The following is a 15,770-nucleotide window of genomic DNA, read 5'->3' as shown; positions in this document are numbered from 1 at the left end:
CCACTCCCACTTTTTGATTAGTGTTAACATGGTATATCTTTCTCCATCCACTAATTTTTTTTGAATAATTTTCTTATTTATTTATTTATTTATTTGGCTGCACCGGGTCTTAGTTGCAGCACACGGGATCTTCGTTGCTGCATGCAGGATCTTTAGTTGCGGCATGTGGGATCTACTTCTCCGACCAGGGATTGAACCCAGGCCCCCTGCATTGGGAGCACGGAGTCTTAGCCACTGGACCACCAGGGAAGTCTCTCCATCCACTTATTTTTAATCTATGTGTGTCTTTGTATTTAAAGTGGTTTTTATAAACAACATATAATTGGATCTTGTTTTATTGATCCACTCTGACAATCTCTGTCTTTCAGTTGGTGTTTTTAGACAGGAGATGTTTAAAGTGACTATTGATGGCTGGATTAATATCTACCATATTTGTTACTGTTTTCTATCTGTTGTGTTTGTTCTTTGTTTCTACTTCTGTGTTCCTCTTTTTCTGTCTTTTGTGTATTAATTGAGCATTTGTATGATTCCATTTTCTCTTCTTTCCTAGCATATTGGTTGTACTTTTCTTTTTTTTTTTTTAGCTTTTTTTAGTGGTTGCCCTAGAGTTTCCAATATACATTCACAATTATTCCAAGTCCACTTTCAAATAACACTAACACTACACCATTTCATAGGTAGTGTGAGTACCTTATAATTACAAAACAATCCTAATTTCTCCCTTCCTACCCTGTGTCATTGTTGTCATTCATGTAAACATACATAAGTACACATATATACACACAACTATATATATATAAAAGCATACATAATTGAACACGTTGCTATTATTCTTTTGAACAAACTGTTATCTGTTAGATCAATTAAGAATTTTACCTTCACTTGTACTTTCTCTGATGCTCTTCCTTTCTTTATATAGATCCAAGTTTCTAACCTATATCATTTTCTTTACCTCTAAAGAAGTTACTTTAACATTTCTTGCAAGGCAGGTCTACTGGCAACAAATTTCCTCAATTTTTGCTTGTCTGAGAAAGTATTTTTCCTTCACTTTTGAAGGATAATTTCATAGCATATAAAATTTTATGTTGGTGTTTTTCTCTCAACACTTCAAATATTTTCCTCCATTCTCTTCTTGCTTACATGGTTTATGAAGAGAAGTAAGATGTAATTCTTATCTTTGTTAGTCTAGGTAAGCTTTTTCCTCTAGATTCTCGAAGGATTTTTTATCTTTAATTTTGGGCAATTTTGAACATGATATGCCTAAGGTGTAATTATTTCGGTATTTATCCTGCTTGGTGTTCTCTAAGCTTTTTAAATCCATGGTTTGTTGTGTGACATAAATTTGGGAGAAATCTTTGTCATTACTGGATCAAATATTGCTTCTGTTCCTTTCTCTCTTTTTTCTCCTTCTAATATTCCCATTGCATGTATGCTACACCTTTTGTAGTCGTCCCACAGTTCTTGGATATTCTTGTTCAGTGTTTTTTTCTTTGCTTTTCTGTTTTGGAAGTTTCTATTGACAGATCCCCAAGCTCAGAGAGTCTTTTTTCAGCCACGCCCAATCTACTGATAGGTCCACCAAAGGCATTATTCATCTCTGTTGCAGTGTTTTGTGATCTCTAGCATTTCTTTTTGATTCTTTCTTAAATTCTCCATCTCTCTGCTTACATTACCCATCTGTTCCTGCATGCTGTCTGCTTTATCCATTAAAGTACTTAGCATACTAATCATAGTTTTTTTTTAAAAAAAATTCCTGGTCTGATAATTCCAATAGTCCTGACATACCTGAATATGGTTCTAATACCGTATCTATCTCTTCAAACTGTATTTTTTGTCTTTTAGTCTACCTTGTAATTTTTTCCTGATAGCTGGACATGGTGTACTGGGTGAAAAGAATTGCAGTAATTAGGCCTTTAGTAATGTGGCAGTAAGACAGTGGGAGAGGGGAAGTGTTCTTTAGTCCTACGATTAGGTCTTCAACTTTAAGTAAGCCTTTGCCCCTTAGCCGTGCACAAGTGCTTTTCATTTCCACCCCTCAAGTTGGACAGGATGGCCAGAGCAGGCTGGAATTGGGTGTTTCCCTTCTCCCATTAGTTTAGGCACTGGTAAATAGTTTATTTTGAGGTTAGGTCTTGTTGAGAAAAACAGAATGCTTAAAGAACAGAATGCTCTGGCCCCTGCTGGAAATGTAAGAGGATTTTCCTCAAATCTTCACTGGGAGAACCTGGTGCCCCCTCTAAGACTGGGTTCTCCTGGAGTTTTAACTCTCAAACTTGTCCATACTGATTTTCTAATATTCATTAATTATACTTCACGTTTTCCTACCCCAGTAATGACTTCTATGGGTTTCTACTCCATTAAGTTGTGATTCTCTGTATTTGCCTACTTCTCCAATTTTGGGGGCAGCAGTGTGTCCTGTGATCTCACTTCTCTGAAAGATCAAGGAAGAATTGATTTTTTCAGTTTTCTCAGCTTTTTACTTGTTGGAACAGAGTGATAACTTCCCAGCTCTTTACATGCCAGACTAGAAATTGGAAGTCTGTGTTCACTTTTTAATAATTAATTGAGCTATACCTATTTATAATTATTGCATTTATAAATTGTGTGTGCTTATATATGAATGTTACATTTAAAAAAGGAAGTTTTTATAGAGTCCACGTACCATGTCCTTGCTCCACAGGAAGAGAATTTCAAGCCCTTAATCAAAGATAATTTACCACTGTCACTTTAGCCATAATCCTAAAAACACTTTGTTACATACTCATCAATAGATTAAAAAAGGCAAACTGAAAAAGAATCGCAAGCATATTCTTTCTAGGCACTTACAGTTGCAATCACTGCCAGGGCTCAAAAGGAAAGGACTCTTCGGGGTGGCAGGTTGGAAAAGCTCCAGGGAGCAAAGTTAAAAAGCTCTGATGCCAAAGAAAAAGAACTGGGCCATTTCTCTACACAGATTAAAAAGGGAATGGTATTCCCATTTTCCCCTCTATTCTGATGCAAATCTTTTCAGTTAGAAGTCTTATATTAGCTTCAAGTAGCTCTCAGTGTGGGTCCAGGTTAATTTCAAAAAGCTGTGGTACTGCTTGAGGGCAGGAACTACTTACTTTACCTCTTTTGTACCACTCACAGATTTAGTAAAATGAAAGGCAAGCTAACAAGGCAGTCTATATAATATTTCATAAAGTAAACAAATATATAAAATCTACCACTTTGTATATGCATATGTGGGATTTTGGAGGGGAAGCAAATGGAGGTATGGGTAAAAGGATCATGTAAGTGCTTATTTCTATAATCATTAAGCAACTAAATAGAAATATATTTGATCAGGTCACTGGACTGAAAAGAATTAGGCTAAGAGGTTAACTAAGCAATCCTTGCTAATGTCTGTAATCAAGACTGTACTTTAATCATCTACAGATTGACTATTCACTGTGAATGGAAATTCCCCCAATCTCCCTCAGTAATTCACTTTAACGTTGATTTAATGATTCTCCCTGTTGAATTGCTTTCTCATAGTACAGTTTAAGACAAATTCCTCTTGAAACAGATCAAAGGAAGAGTTGAAGAACACTTAACCTTCAAATATTGAGCTTGAAATAACTCTTGTTTGTATATCATAAAACAGAAAGGGTTTCCTGAGTTCTGTGCAAAAATAAAACAAAAAATAAACAACAAGAAATAAGGATGTTCTACTATTTGTACAGGCTGGACTTGATTTCCTAGAAAACCCAAGGGGTATCCTATGGCAGTTGTAGCTTCAACTAAATATCTACAACTTAAGAAGTACCACTGGAACGATGGACCAGAGCTAACATTTCTAAACATTTCCTCTCAACAGGGAGATTTTGAGAAGTGTAGTTCCAAGATTCCTTAATCTGAGGCATCATGTTCCAGTATCTGTGGTTCTTTGACTTACAACTGATAAGAAAAATTGCTTGAAGATCCCTAGATACACCAGATGTCAACGCATTTCATGTTTTAATCAAAGTACAGAGCAAGCCTCTTAAATATAATGTTAATAGTTAAATATGCTTACAACTCCATTCCCTAGTAAATCCCTTCTTGACAGTGTATGAGTAACACATGGACATAAGGACAGAGAGCAAGAAAGAAAGAAGAAGGATTGTGTAAAATCTAATATTGAAGCAAAGAATCAATCTGTGGATAAATAAATGTCTACAAATTTGTGGAGTTTCCTCCTATATTATGGTACTTATTATATCATATTGTCAATTGTCTTTTTATAGTTTTTTCTCCCGTGAGCTCCTTGAGGGCAGGGATACATTTCTATATTTTCAGCATCTAATAGAGCGCTCAGAGCACAGATCATGTACAACAAATGGCACTGTGCTAAGTATCCCCTTTAATCCTTAGAATAATGGTATGAGGTAGATAATATATTGCTATTCTAATTTTGTAGATAATAAAACCAGGAATCATTAAAATGAAAGAATGTGGCCAAAGTCACACAGCAGTCTAACTCCAGAGTATATGCGCTTAATTACTGTACTATACTATCTGAATAAATGAACGCCTGTTTTGTCCAGCTTCTGTCTCGTTTTAATAAATAATTTTATTAATTCATTCACTCAGATATCATCTGCATTTGTGTCTTATGGAGTAGGATGACAACATGGGCTCAAGAATCATCAGAGGAGCATAAGATTTGGGGGCCAGGCAGATAACTTTAGGAACCAAGGGTCTTTTCTGGACTTCACACTTTCAAAGTCTGGTTACTCTTTTTTGTTTTTATTTTTGGGGGTTTTCTGGTTGCACCACGTGGCACGTGGGATCTTATGAGTTCTCCAACCAGGGATCAAACCTGCGTCCCCTGCATTGGAAGTGCGGAGTCTTAACCACTAGACTGCAAAGTCTGGTTACTGTTAACATTAAATTAGTTATATCTAAATACAAGTATACTGAATTTTTTAACTGTAAATGATTATACTATAATTTTAGGAGATAAATTGGGTAATTTATAATATAGCAAGAGTAGGGAAGATGATAATTCTTTTTAATAGAAAACTTAGAAAGAGCTATGAGGTTAAACTAGCAAGCCTATTTTATAGATAAGGGATCAGCAAATGGTTTATATTAGTTTAACAAATTATTCAATGCAAAAGGATTTATTTTGCTAGACTATGCCAGTGTCTCATTTACATGATTCCCAAATCAATAAAATAATAAAAGTTTATATAACAAATTTATGAAATTATTTAATTCATAATGCTTAAAACAACCATTAATTAATGTTTTGTTATATCCCATGGTATTATAAAAACAAATCTGTCCATTCAGAAAAGAGTAGGACTTGACTAACATGTAATAAGGCAACATTATCAGAGGCAATAAAGGATGTAAAGCAAATCTTACACTTGTCTAATTCTTCTTACAATTTTAATTTCCAAACATACACACACTTATATATATTACATATACAATTAACTATTAAACTGTGAGACATGAAAGAAAATCAAGTTAGACTGATTCAGCACTACTCTAAGTCTTCAAAACATGAAGAAAATGTAATATAGCTATAGAAAATCAATATACTTTTCTTCATTTTAACAAGATGTTTAATGCCAAAAAGGAACTGACATTTATTTGCTCATTGTTGACATTGATTACCACTAATTTTCAATTGTTAGAAATATAATGGAATCATGTGTATTACAAAAATTGTCTTTACTTTTTAAAAGTTTGCTTACAGTAACTGAAATAAAAACTTTTAGTCAGATTTTTACATACCTTAAAAGTAGAGAGCCCATAAAGTCTTGTGGTATGAACAGTTTCTTGAGAAATATTTGTAATGTTAGTTATAAAGTCCTCAAGGTATTTGCAAGCTTGTTCCAGGTGTGTGGTGTTTATAATGATTTGCACTAGCTAGAAAATAGAAAATGCCTCCAGTGAAATGCAGGTTACATGTATACAAAGCCATTTGATTTTTAAAATTAGGATTATTACTTCCAGCAAGTGTACCACTTCTGCATAATTATAGCATTATAGGATACAACTGATTATCTGATTTCAAAAGCCTGCTGTTGAATGCTATCATCTAAAAAAAATAACCAAGAGTCTAACTAGCAACTTTTCAAAGCATTTTGTCAAATTTTATACATTCACCAAGTAAAAAAAATTAGTATTGTCACTTTTCATGTAAAGTCTGGCAAACATGAATCTCCATATATCTTCTAACATCATCAGCGATCCACTATTCCCCATGTAAACCCTTTTCCCTCACTTCACTGGAATTTACAATGACGCTTTTATTTTAAAACAAACCCACTTCTATTAATAAATTTAAAATGGAAAGCTAGTTTTATAGGATGATGTTCAGCAATAAATTAATTTATAATAATTGTTTCATATAATGAAACATTTAGCTATAAATATCTTTTTAACCTACCTCTGTCAAACCTATGTGAGGTTTTTTAATAAGATTCAGTAAACAGCTACTCAAAGTTCTGGTCAGCAGCAGATTTGTTGATTTTCTAAGCATATCATCTACTTCTGTTGAGCTAAAAACAAAGGTTGATATTATTAAGGTTTCCACAAGGGTTACAATTAGTTAGCTTCCTAAATAATTTAATGCAATTTACTCTAATTCCTTTATATCTTTAAATAAATTACAATCATTCATATCTATTAAATCACATATTTCAATTCAATTTAGTTTCACAAAAGGGATACTTTCCATAAAGTAGAATGTTCATTTATAGAATAATTTAAATGTATTCAATTAACCATTACAGTAAAACCATGGAGTACTTAGTATAAGGAAATAAAACTATTCTTAAATTATGACTCCATTATGGTACAGCCACTTTCAAAGACACTTTATATACAACTATAACTAAAATTACTTTTAAAATACAAATTGATGTGAACCCTCTGGATACAATTGCTAGATTTGATTTTAATATAACTAAGCTATCCATTTCCATTGAGAATTTTTTTTAAAAAGATTCAAAGAAATTAATTGCCTTACACTAGTTTTAATTTGGGAGAGGAACTAACCCTATGATGTTTCTTAACATCCTAAAAATTACTAGCCTAGCACTAAAAAGCTTATTATTTTCTTCTAACCACTAGGCCTTCAATTTAAGTAAGTCATGATTTTTTGTATATAGCCTCATTATCAAAACGGTTAAGCTGTCCTTAGACCAAGTTTTCTCAGTCTCAGCAATATTGACATTTAGGCTAGATAATTCTTTGTTGTGGAGCTGTCTTGTACCATTGAAAGATGTTTAGCAGCATCCCTGTCCTCCACCCGCCTGATGCAAGTAGCACTCTTCCCCCTAGTTGTGACAACCCAAAATGTCTCTAGACAGTGTCAAATATACCCTGGGGGGCAAAACTGCCCCAGATGAGACTCACTGCCTTAAACACAGTCTAACATTTTAATTTTAGAACCCTTTCACTTTTTACTTTATTAAAACATTACTCTTAAAAATCTATGAGGTATAAATATTTACTAGTTTACATTTATTTTAAATATGCAAATAGAACAAGATTTGACAAAACACAGGTAATTTTCACTACTATTCCAGTGTTCTCCATTTTAATGCAGGTGCTCTTCAATTTCTGCTAACCCTAATTCTGGCAGACCTGAGGAGAATATGCCTCACTGATTTCGTATCTGAAGTCAAGACTTCCCAGGGAATAGCATATATATACCAGTAAGGTTTCAGGGTTACACAGTTAGCAAACTCTCTGCCAGAAATCAGTCATGTCCCTAGAACAAGCAACGTACTCACACCGATATAAAGGAGGTGGTTGCCAACTCCTCTGGTTTCCTTTCTGACACACTCAAATTATGCTTAAAGACACCCTGTATAGCATCCTTTTCAGATGAAAAGTTATGCATGACAGATAATGTCTTTTGTTTAATTCCCCTGAAATTCCTTGAATGCTGAATCAATGCATAAGTAAAAGCAGAGAAAGAAAACCTATCAGCACCTACATCCTATTCCTGCCAGCAAGATTTACCCAACAGTGACCAGGATTTTCTCCAAGAGGTTTTTATCCTAACTGAGCAATTTTTTTCCCTTAACTCCTTCTCTTTTGAGCTTATAACCTGTACTCTTCCCAATTTTTAAATAACAAATAACACATTAATTAAATCTCAATATACAATAAATCTCCTAAATTATTTGAGAGCTTAGCCTCTTATGAAAACTGAAAATTTCTTAAAGATCATATTAGATCCAGATGTTTTCTCTGCAACCAAATAACTGAGACTTTAGAGTCTCATCATGAAATCACTTAATTCTCTGGCCCTGCTCTTATTCACATATAAAAAGAACCCCAAACATTTTTACTATAAGAGCTCCAAAGCATCTTTTTGGTCTAAAAACCTAACTGCAAAATATGTTTAAACATAATAAAAGAGCTTTAAACCCAGAAAGTTATTTTTCCATAATTCTTTAATGACAAATTAAAAAAAAATGACTCAGCTCAATTTTAGGCCACAGATGTAAATTTTTAAAACAAAAATATGTCAGAAAGCTGATAATCTAGAATAAATTTAAATTTACATATTTTAATACTAACTATGCTTTCTGTATTCTGAACTACAAAATGAAAATAGCCAATGTTATTTAGTAAAGCTAATTTTTAAAAATGTAAGTATAAAAAGCCTTGCTAAATGAAAAACAGTATCATAGTTAAATAGAATGACTGGATATTGAACTAACAAAGATGACAAATATTTTTATCAAAGACAGAAGGAAAAAATAGATAATCTTTTCTGCTGTAGCATTAGTATACAACATTTACCTTTTAGAATGCTAGGAGTTCATGCACAAAAAGAGCCAGAACTGAGGGGGCAACTCTAGTTCTAGTCAGTCAGTAGGGAAGCTTTAGGGATAATTACACATAATATTATGACTAAGGGCTTTTACCTTTGGTGTTATAAATGTGGTAAAATCAAATAACAGGACTTCCCTGGTGGCACAGTGGTTAAGAATCCACCTGCCAGTGCAGGGGACACAGGTTCGAGCCCTGGTCCGGGAAGATCCCACATGCTGCAGAGCAACTAAGCCCGTGCGCCACAACTACTGGGCCTGCGCTCTAGAGCTCGCAAACCACAACTACTGAGCCCCCACATGCCACAACTACTGAAGCCTGCGTGCCTAGAGCCTGTGCTCCACAACAAAGACAAGCCACCACTATGAGAAGCCCGTGCACCGCAACAGAGAGCAGCCCCTGCTTGCCACAACTAGAGAAAGCCTGCACATAGCAACGAAGACCCAGTGCAGCCAAAAATAAATAAATAAATAAATTTACTTATTTTTAAAAATCAAATAACAATTAGAGATCTACTGTCTCTTCTCTGTAAATAAACAAAATAAAAGTTAATTCCAAACTGCTAAATTTCTATACTTTCTACAGTTTACTTCCAATCTACCATCCACATTGTGGCCAGAGTAAACTTTCTAAAATATTACTCCAGTCATGTCGTTTCTTAGTTAAAAATTCTTCAACAGTTCCCCAATGCCTGCAAATGAAATATAAAATCTCCAAGCTCTAGTCTCACATCTTATATTGTAGTATCTCATCTGCTCCTACGTCTTATGTGCCTACCATGTGCCAGGCTACACGGAGTGCTTTACACACACTCACTACCTCATTTAATTCTTAAAATCACCCTATGAGTTATTTCTCTCATTTTACAGATGAGGGAACTGCAATTTAAACAGATTAAGTGACTTGCCCAAAGTCCTACGGCAGCTAGTGGGTGTCAACATCAAGAATCAAGCTCAGGTGTAAGTCTGAAGCTTATGTTCTTAAGTACTGCATTATACTGCTCTGTTTTAGATCAGAACTTCAGAATGTTCAATGAAAAAAAAGATAGGCATAAATTATTGGTAGCTCTTGGACCATTAGAGCTCTGCTAATGAAAACTACCACTGTAATAGTCTGTCATTCCTTTTCAATGAATACTCATTTGTATCCACTGTTTTTCCAATGCTGAATGATATTGTGTGTTATGTTATAAGCTAATGTCTTTAAAATACATGTTTAGAAACTTTGGTATAAGAGACTAGTAGAGTATGATGAAGCTTAAGGCAGTGGTTCTTAAACTTGGAGTGTATCAGAATCACCCAGAGTACTTGGTAAAGCCAAGGGCTCCACCCTCAGTTTCTAATTCAGTAGGTCTGAGGTTGCATTTCTAGTTAACCCCAAATGCCACTAAGATATGTAAGCCTTCCAACGAGATAATAGTCCACTGAAGAGTCATGGCCTAAAAATCAAGTGTTAATGTATCACAAAAATAGCTATGATAAAGATACATTTCTTATTAATAAACTTACCTCCGGTGTAACGACTCTGAAAATTTAAGGCTGGCATAAATAAATTCTTTAACTTGAATATAAATATGAGGCACTGATTGAGACATGGGCAGTTTCTTTGGGAAAGATTGCTGTTGAAAGAAAAACAAAATTGAAACTGTTGCTGAAATTTTAGAAAAAGATATTCTAATCACCTCAAAAATGTAAAAATTAAATTGATTTCACATTTGAATTAGTAGTTAATACTTGCATTTTAAAGTCTACTGTTATCCCATTATTTTTAAGATTTTAAAAAGAATTAAAATATTTCTGAAGAAAATAATGTGGCAATTTACCTGTTTCTTAAATCATGTTACTAGACTTCTAACAAGCAGAGAAAGTATATAAGTGTGTGTCCTGATGACAAGTATCCTGCAGAAGATGCTTAACTCTTTGCTTCCTTACAGCCGTAATACAGAGTCAGGTTGGCATGAAAGTTATGGGCCAGCTTCCTGGCTCAGTGTCATCAAATAATTCTAAGACTCCCTTCACTTGCTTGAATGCCAATTTAAGAAAGTACCCACTTCATTCCAAAACTCCTAGAATACCTTACAGCAGCTTTCTGAGCTAATATGAAGCTAATGGTTTGCAGTATGCTTCTTGGCTAAAATGCTTTACCAGCCAACATCCATTAGCAAATTCTCAGTCTCCAAAAGGTAAACTCTCCCGAAGATTGTTACCAAAAGCCCCCTCTTTACGCTTCATGAAGCCTAATCTACTTCAATCTTCACATTCATTGCAACTTAGTTTACATCATTGAAAACACCCTCACGAAGGTCACCAATGACCTCACAGGTGTTAAATCCAGTAACTTTTCATGTTACCTGATTCACCTGAACAATCTGACACAATGGGCCTCCTGCTTTTTTTTTCCCCCCCTAAATAAACCCCCATTTTATTTATTTACTTTTGGCCACTCCACGGGGCATGTGGGATCTTAGTTTCCCGACCAGTGATCAAACCCGTGCCCCCTGCACTGGAAAAACAGTGTCTTAACCACTGGACCACCAGGGAAGTCTCGCCTCCTGCTTCTTAAAGGATCTCTCCTTCCTTGGAATCCATGACCCACACTGGTTTTCCTTTGTTTCTCTACCTTCTCTATATCTCCTCCTCTAGCCATCCCTTAATTGCTACTCTTTAGGGTTCTATCCTACACTTTCTTCCCTTCTTACCACACATACTGTCCTTAGAGAATCTCACCTACTCTCACCATGCAAGTGCCAATATCTCCCAAATCTAAAACTCTAGGCCAAATCTTTCTCCTGAAGTCCAAATCTGTATATCTAACTAACATTTGAACACCTCCATTTAGCTGTAAGATTTGAGACATTCTCAACAGAACCAAAAGTGAAATGATCATCCCTTCTTTCTAAATCTGCTCCTCTTGTGTTTCCTATCTTAGTGAATGCTACCACCAGCCAAGGCAGCAATGTGGCTATCACACTTGTGCCTCTATCTTCATCATCCCTCATATGCAAGTGATAATCAACTCCTGTCATTCCTACTTCCTAAAAACCTCAAATCATATTCCACAGCCATAACTCCCATTCAGGTCACCAATCTCTCTTGCCAAAATAACTGCAACAATCCCCAAGCTAGTATCCCAGCCTTACTCTTGTCCAATCCATTCCCCACACACTAGCCAGAGAGATCTTTCTAAAGCACAAATCTGATTATGTTTTTACTGCTTGAAATCTGGTGGTGACTTATTCGAGCCATCAGGCTAAGCTCCCTAACATTGTTTACAAGGCCTATTATAGTCTGCCACTTTCTACTTCATCTTCATTTTTTGATCTTCGTCTCCTGCACTTCATCAACCTTGTACTTTATACTGCAGAATTACAGCCTTTCTCCATGCTGCTTCTTCTATCTTGAGCAGGGCCAACTTCTGTGAATTGTAATTTCCTGTTTATTTAATCTATCCCTCACTTGACTACAAGTTCCTTGACAGCAGAGACTGAAAAACTAGCACATAGCACAGTGTCTACTAGATAGCAGGTGAATGATAAATATATGAATTAACATATGTACTCTTAGGTACCTCCAGCAGAAAGAAACTTACAATAAGCTGGTAGTGAAAACATTTGCAGAGAGCAGTCTCTCTCCAAAACTGGTAGGTTCAACCTTTCCAAATTTAGGAACTGAATTAGGAGTACTACAAAAATCAACTAAAGAGTTGCTATTCTTTAAAATCACCTTATAATAATGTAAGAGCTAACTCACCTCCAAGTTATGTTTTACAGAATAATGAAACCAATTAACTATTTGAAAGATATTTCAACTTTAAGAATTGATTTTAATGACATTAAAGACAATATGAACATGTTCTTATTTTAGCCAAAGGATCCTAGTTAAATTAGCAAAGCTATCTGCAAAAAGACAGATTTTAGCATATATGTTCAGTCTTATTCCTTTCTCACTTGTAATTTCTGCTGAAAATAACTCATGTTATTTGAAAGACAATTTCACATCTTTTTCAATCGTTTTAATTGAAAATTATACTTAAAATAGGAAAAAATTAAATATATAAACACACAACCAAGAGACTATTACTAAATAACTTATGGGATTTCTAAGTTATCACATTTAAATTTTCCATGTGCCTTTTGCCTTAATGATAGTTCTTTTTAATGATGAATAATACACAAGCCAATGAATACAATTCCTAACAAGCTTAATCCTCAGATGCTGTATATTTTGGAAGTACCCTACAAGCAAAGTCAAATATCCTTTTAACTATAAATCTATTTAGAATAGTTTAGTGTAATTAGAAGAGACATTCGAGATTATTTAGTTCAACCTCCTTATTTGACAGATGAGGCAAAATGCCCAAATAGGGTAAGCACTTGCCCATAATAAGCCACAGACAGAGCTGGCACATGAATCCAGACCAAATCCAGCGCTCTTTTTGCAGATGCTATATCCTGAACACATTTATTACCAATAACTAAAACAAAACAAAGCCAAGCTGTGAGACAGAGAATATTCTCATAATATTTATTTTTTAAAAAATACATTTATTGGGCTTCCCTGGTGGCACAGTGCTTGAGAGTCTGCCTGCCGATGCAGGGGACACGGGTTCGTGCCCCGGTCCGGGAAGATCCTACATGCTCTGGAGCGGCTGGGCCCGTGAGTCATGGTCGCTGAGCCTGTGTGTCCGGAGCCTGTGCTCCGCAACGGGAGAGGCCACAACAGTGAGAGGCCCGCATACTGCAAAAAACCCCCACAACATTTATTTATTTGTTTGTTTGTCTATGTAATTATTTTTGGCAGCATTGGGTCTTCATTGCTGCATGTGGGCTTTCTCTAGTTGCGGTGCGCGTGTTTCTCATTGCCGTGGCTTCCCTTGTTGTGGAGCATGGGCTCTAGGCACGCGGGCTTCAGTAGTTGTGGTCTGCGGGCTTAGGTGCTCTGCGGCATGTGGTATCTTCCCGGACCAGGGATCGAACCTGTGTCCCCTGCATTGGCAGGCGGATTCCTTTTTTTTTTTTTTTTAAGTATTTATTTATTTAATTTTTAGCTGCGTTGGGTCTTAGATGTGGCATGTAGGATCTTCGCTAAGGCATGCAGGCTCTTCATTGCAGCGTGTGGGCTTCTCTCTAGTTGTGGTGTGCAGGTTTTCTCCTCTCTAGTTGTAGTGCACAGGCTCCAGGGTGCATGGGCTCTGTAGCTGTGGCGCGTGTGTTCCAGAGCACACAGCTCTAGTTGAGGTGCACAAGCTCAGTAGTTGTGGCATGCAGGCTTAGTTGCCCTGTGGCATGTGGGATCTTAGTTCCCTGACCAGGGATCGAACCCTCATCTCCTGCATTATAAGGCAGATTCTTTACCACTGGACCACCAGGGAAGTCCCGGCAGGCAGATTCTTAACCACTGCGCCACGAGGGAAGTCCCTCGTAATATTTCTTGACAGGGAAACTTTGATTGGGGTTTCAAAAATACAGAACTAGAGGGCTTCCCTGGTGGCGCAGTGGTTGAGAGTCTGCCTGCCGATGCAGGGGACACAGGTTCGTGCCCCGGTCCGGGAAGATCCCACATGCCGCAGAGCGGCTGGGCCTGTGAGCCGTGGCCGCTGATCCTGCGCATCCGGAGCCTGTGCTCCGCAACGGGAGAGGCCACAACAGTGAGAGGCCCGCGTACCACACACACACAAAAAAACCAGAACTAGAATAATTATTCTGGTCTTTTGTGTGTATTAGAATACAATTAGGTATATGCAATGGCAGTGTTAGCTATAATCTAAAAGCTATGCATTAAATTACTTGGTCCTGTATTTAGTGACTATTACACGTAATATGCTTAGTTTATGTATATACAAATGTAACATAAAAATTTACAGTCACAATTCACACAACTCATTCAGAATTCATTCTTGTTCATTATTAAGGGATAAAAATGTAGAAAAGGACTAAATTATAAAGTGTTGAAAAAATAATTAAAAAGGATTAAGGGAAAAAAATCAAAAATGAAGAGAATGAAAAAGGTGATAATAACAGGAAATATGATATCCTTTTCTCACAAGATCTAATTCTACCCAGGGATACTGGATTGGTACAAGTGTGTGTGTTTCTGTGTGCATGCACGCATATGGGCAATCAGGTGTATTTCCAGAATACTCTACGTGCTGGTCTATTTCCTTTCTCTAGCCTGTCTTTTGTTCAGACATCTTGACTCCAAAAATAGACATTCTTACTTCAGGAAAAAATCTACAGGTGGCTATTGCCTTCATACACCTCTTACTTAACCAAGATAAACTTTTTTTTTTTAAATAAATTTATTTATTTTATTTTTGGCTGCGTTCAGTCTTTGTTGCTGCGTGCAGGCTTTCTCTACTTGCAGTGAGCAGGGGTTACTCTTAGTTGCGGTGCATGGGCTTCTTATTGCGGTGGCTTCTCTTGTTACAGAGCACAGGCTCCCAGTGCGTGGGCTTCAGTAGTTGCAGCGCATGGGCTCAGTAGTTGTGGATCGTGGGCTCTAGAGCGCAGGCTCAGTAGTTGTGGTGCATGGGCTTAGTTGCTCCACGGCATGTGGGACCTTCCCAGATCAGGGATCAAACCCGTGTCCCCTGCATTGGCAAGCGGATTCTTAACCACTGCGCCACCAGGGAAGTCCCCAAGATAAACTTTTTATACAAATATATTTCTAGAAAAAAAGCCACAAAATAAGATCTTCCACAGTGATGGAAATTTCAAAGAAATTCTCTCTTTCCTTACAATATTCTCTTATTCCTATAATCTACTCAACATTTAGTATATCTAATTTGGAATCCACCCAATGATAGTAACACCTGCCCTGGGAATCCACCTAATATTTGGGACAAGGGCTCCTAGTAGCCCCAAGAAAGTCCTTTCTTAACCTCACCAAAACAGTAGTAGTAGTAGTAACATAATCTTTAAAAGTTAACAAAACATAATTAATTTTCTCAAATAACACAACAAT

General features: G+C 36.3%; 1 protein-coding gene across 7 annotated transcripts in view; it reads right to left on the bottom strand.

Moving 5' to 3' along the window:
* EXOC6 (exocyst complex component 6) overlaps window positions 1-15,770 on the bottom strand; it is a 193,197-nt gene that overhangs the window by 92,684 nt on the left and 84,743 nt on the right. For all 7 annotated transcript variants that reach the window (XM_089897936.1, XM_089897932.1, XM_022569330.3 and 4 more), the window contains exons 15-17: window positions 10,317-10,426; window positions 6,407-6,518; window positions 5,749-5,883 (exon numbers count right to left, since the gene is read on the bottom strand). In XM_089897936.1, the coding sequence (XP_089754062.1) occupies window positions 5,749-5,883; window positions 6,407-6,518; window positions 10,317-10,426 (357 nt within the window). The remainder of the gene's footprint in view (window positions 1-5,748; window positions 5,884-6,406; window positions 6,519-10,316; window positions 10,427-15,770) is intronic.

The sequence above is a fragment of the Delphinapterus leucas genome, chromosome 16 (genome assembly GCF_059928025.1).
Source record: "Delphinapterus leucas isolate spDelLeu-1000000601 "Yukka" chromosome 16, BTC_Dleu_Yukka2, whole genome shotgun sequence".
NCBI lineage: Eukaryota > Metazoa > Chordata > Mammalia > Artiodactyla > Monodontidae > Delphinapterus > Delphinapterus leucas.
Note: the sequence above shows the minus strand (reverse complement) of the source record. Positions and strands in the feature narration are given on the sequence as shown.